The 2,764-nt window shown below is 40.3% G+C and overlaps 1 protein-coding gene across 1 annotated transcript in view; it reads left to right on the top strand.

Annotated features, from left to right (window-relative positions):
- pltp (phospholipid transfer protein) overlaps nucleotides 1–2,764 on the top strand; it is a gene marked incomplete at its 5' end in the record, with an annotated part of 29,258 nt that overhangs the window by 19,164 nt on the left and 7,330 nt on the right. The window contains 1 exon segment of the mRNA XM_014013880.1: nucleotides 1,755–1,822. Within this exon segment, the coding sequence (XP_013869334.1) occupies nucleotides 1,755–1,822 (68 nt within the window).

Below are 2,764 nucleotides of genomic sequence, written 5' to 3'. Positions count from 1 at the left end.
AAGTGTAGGAGTAAATCTTAAGTGTCAGTCTTAGAGCTGATTTGCGACACCTGGCTGTGCCGCAAAGCTGATCCTGGATGACATCGTTAGAAAACCCCCTGACATGGATCAACATACATGTCAACTTGTACGGATTGCCCATAAGTTTTAAGGATTTGACATAATTTTGCAGGAATACGGACGTTTAGAGCAATCTCACAGATTTTTTCAAGTCTTACAGATATTTTAAAAACCTCATTTTCAAATTTATCTAACACGTCAGAGCCTATAGGATGATTTAAAAAACAATAAATAACATCAAACAGCCATCTTCCAACCTGTTCTGCCGCTAGAAATAAGTTAAGTAATAAGTAAAGAACATTTTCTGCTCTCCTCTCCTGCTTTGCAGCAGGCGCTTTCATCTCTTCAGTTCATCTCAGACCTCTAGTGGCAACTCTGAACCACTAATGAGTCCTCTGGAGCAGTCTGAACTTTTCTTCAGAGTAAGAGTGATTCTTAGACTTAAGAATTTTGATTACTGGTACTTACACTTAAGTCTAAAAATGCACTCTAAGAAGTTTGATAAATACGGGCCCTGATAGATATTGAGCGTTCTGAACTAAGTGCAGCTGTGAGAGGCCAGCCTGGCTACCACCAACATACAGAGAGTTACAATAATCCAGCTGAGATGTAATAAAAGCGTGGATCACACATTCAAAATCTCTGAGAGGTAAAAATGATTTAACTTTAGACAAAAGTCTAAGTTTAAAAAACATTTCTTTACTACAGAATTAATCTGTTTCTCAAAGTTAATATTTGAATCAAAGACCACCCCCAAATTTTTGACATGCGATTTTACAGATGGCTCTAAGGTACCAGGCACTGTGATTAACGCTGCGTCCAAAAATAATAACTTCAGTTTTATTGTTGTTAAAATTCAAGAAGTTAGAAGCCATCCAGGTTTTGACCTCAGTGAGGCAGTCAGAGTGGTTTTAATGAAGAATTATTGGGCTTTAATCGAAAACAGATCTGGGTGTCATCTGTGTAGGAATGAAAAAGGATGTTAAATGTTCTAAAAATAGAGCCTAAGGGTAGCATGCATATGGAAAATAAAATGAGACCAAGAATGGAACCCTGGGGAACCCCACATGTGAGAGGGGCTGAGGAGGAAACAGAATTTCCTAGGTTTACAGAAAAACTCCTGTCAGACAGATAAGTTTTAAAAGTTAGCAAACTAGAAACAAATACAGCCACCTACATGTCTGCCATCCTCCTCCTGGTCACGTTGTTCTCCAGAGGTAGGTTCCAGTGAGGATGAGGATGATGATGCACCATCAGAAAATAAAAGTCAGTTTCTGACACTTGGCTGAATTTGTTTGTGGTTGGTAAACAATGAATTGGTGCATTATCGCCATCTACTGGTATTGAGTGCAGCTACACAAGTTTTTTTCCCTCGCTGCCTGCGCCGACCCAGTGATGCACCGACCCACTGGGGAAAAGTCCCAGTACTCCCAATGGCCAGTCCGCCCCTGATAACAATCTGTTTCAGGTCTATCTGGGTGTTTAAGGCTTTTTTTTGGTTCAGCTCCAGGAAAGGTGCATCTATCAGGGGTTAGATGTGACCTGGTTTATGTCTGGAGCAGGTCTATGTATGAAAGGCGTGTACATATATGCTGTATAGTATTATTATCAGAGTATTATTCCACTGGTATATTTACTCCTGTTCATTACTTATCTGAATCACTTAAGGTATTGTGTTTTTCTTTTGTCTGCAGGAAACAAAATTTAATGCCAAAGTTTCCATGAGAGGAAAACGTCTGGCTGTCCATGCTGACCTCCGCAGGTATACTATTTACTTTTGTGAAACACTTTACCCAAAAAGCCTCACCTGGTTCTAAACTGAAATCTGATTTAAATCTTAAACTCTGAAAGATCTTTTCCTGGCTAAGGATGGCCTTAAAGTCTTTCAGATGCAGATGCCATATGACCTCGCTGTGCGTGAGGGAACCCAAAGACGTGGCAAAAGACAGCTGAACTAGATTCAATTAGATTCAGTTTAATTTATTTATACAGCACCAAGTCACAACTGTTGTCTCAGGGCACTGTACATGAAAAAACATGAAATCTAAAGAAGCCAGCAGACTGCCTCAAATCTTTGCTTCAACCCAGTCTCCCATCCTGAGCAGTATACCTGCAGCAGCAGAGAGGAAAAACTCCCTGCTAATCAGGAAGAAACCTCCAGCAGAACCAGGCTCAGGACAGGAGACCATCTGCCTCGACCGGCTGGTTGGAGGACAGGAAAGAGACACAGACAAACACAGAAGAACTGGTCCAGGACTGGTCCAGGTGCACCTTCTTCTGGAAGAGACAAAGAAAAAAACATGTTATTGATAGAAATAATGACAATGGACATCATTCAGGAAAATGTCCAGTCGGAAAATGTGTCACTACGTCACACAGTGGAGTCTCTCTGATTGGTTTTCGTGCTGCATCGAGTTGCAAAAGTTCAGATTTTCCAACTTCAGCGTTCAACGTGCGTAACGTGCAAAACGCACGACCAACACTCAAAACGTGCACCGTAGACTTTGCATGTAAACCTGATGCTCAAAAATGCTTTAGGTGTGAACACAGCATAACTTGGTGTTAGCATTTTACAATTCTAATCAACTATTTTGTTTCAGTTCTACATTCACAAACAAACAAGTCAGAGTAGTTCATTATATTTTTAACTCTTTTAAACGCCTCTGGAAAAGGATTGGTTACTTAATAATAGTAAATAAAGTAA

Source organism: Austrofundulus limnaeus, unplaced genomic scaffold (assembly GCF_001266775.1).
Source record: "Austrofundulus limnaeus strain Quisiro unplaced genomic scaffold, Austrofundulus_limnaeus-1.0 Scaffold107, whole genome shotgun sequence".
Lineage (NCBI taxonomy): Eukaryota > Metazoa > Chordata > Actinopteri > Cyprinodontiformes > Rivulidae > Austrofundulus > Austrofundulus limnaeus.
Note: the sequence above shows the minus strand (reverse complement) of the source record. Positions and strands in the feature narration are given on the sequence as shown.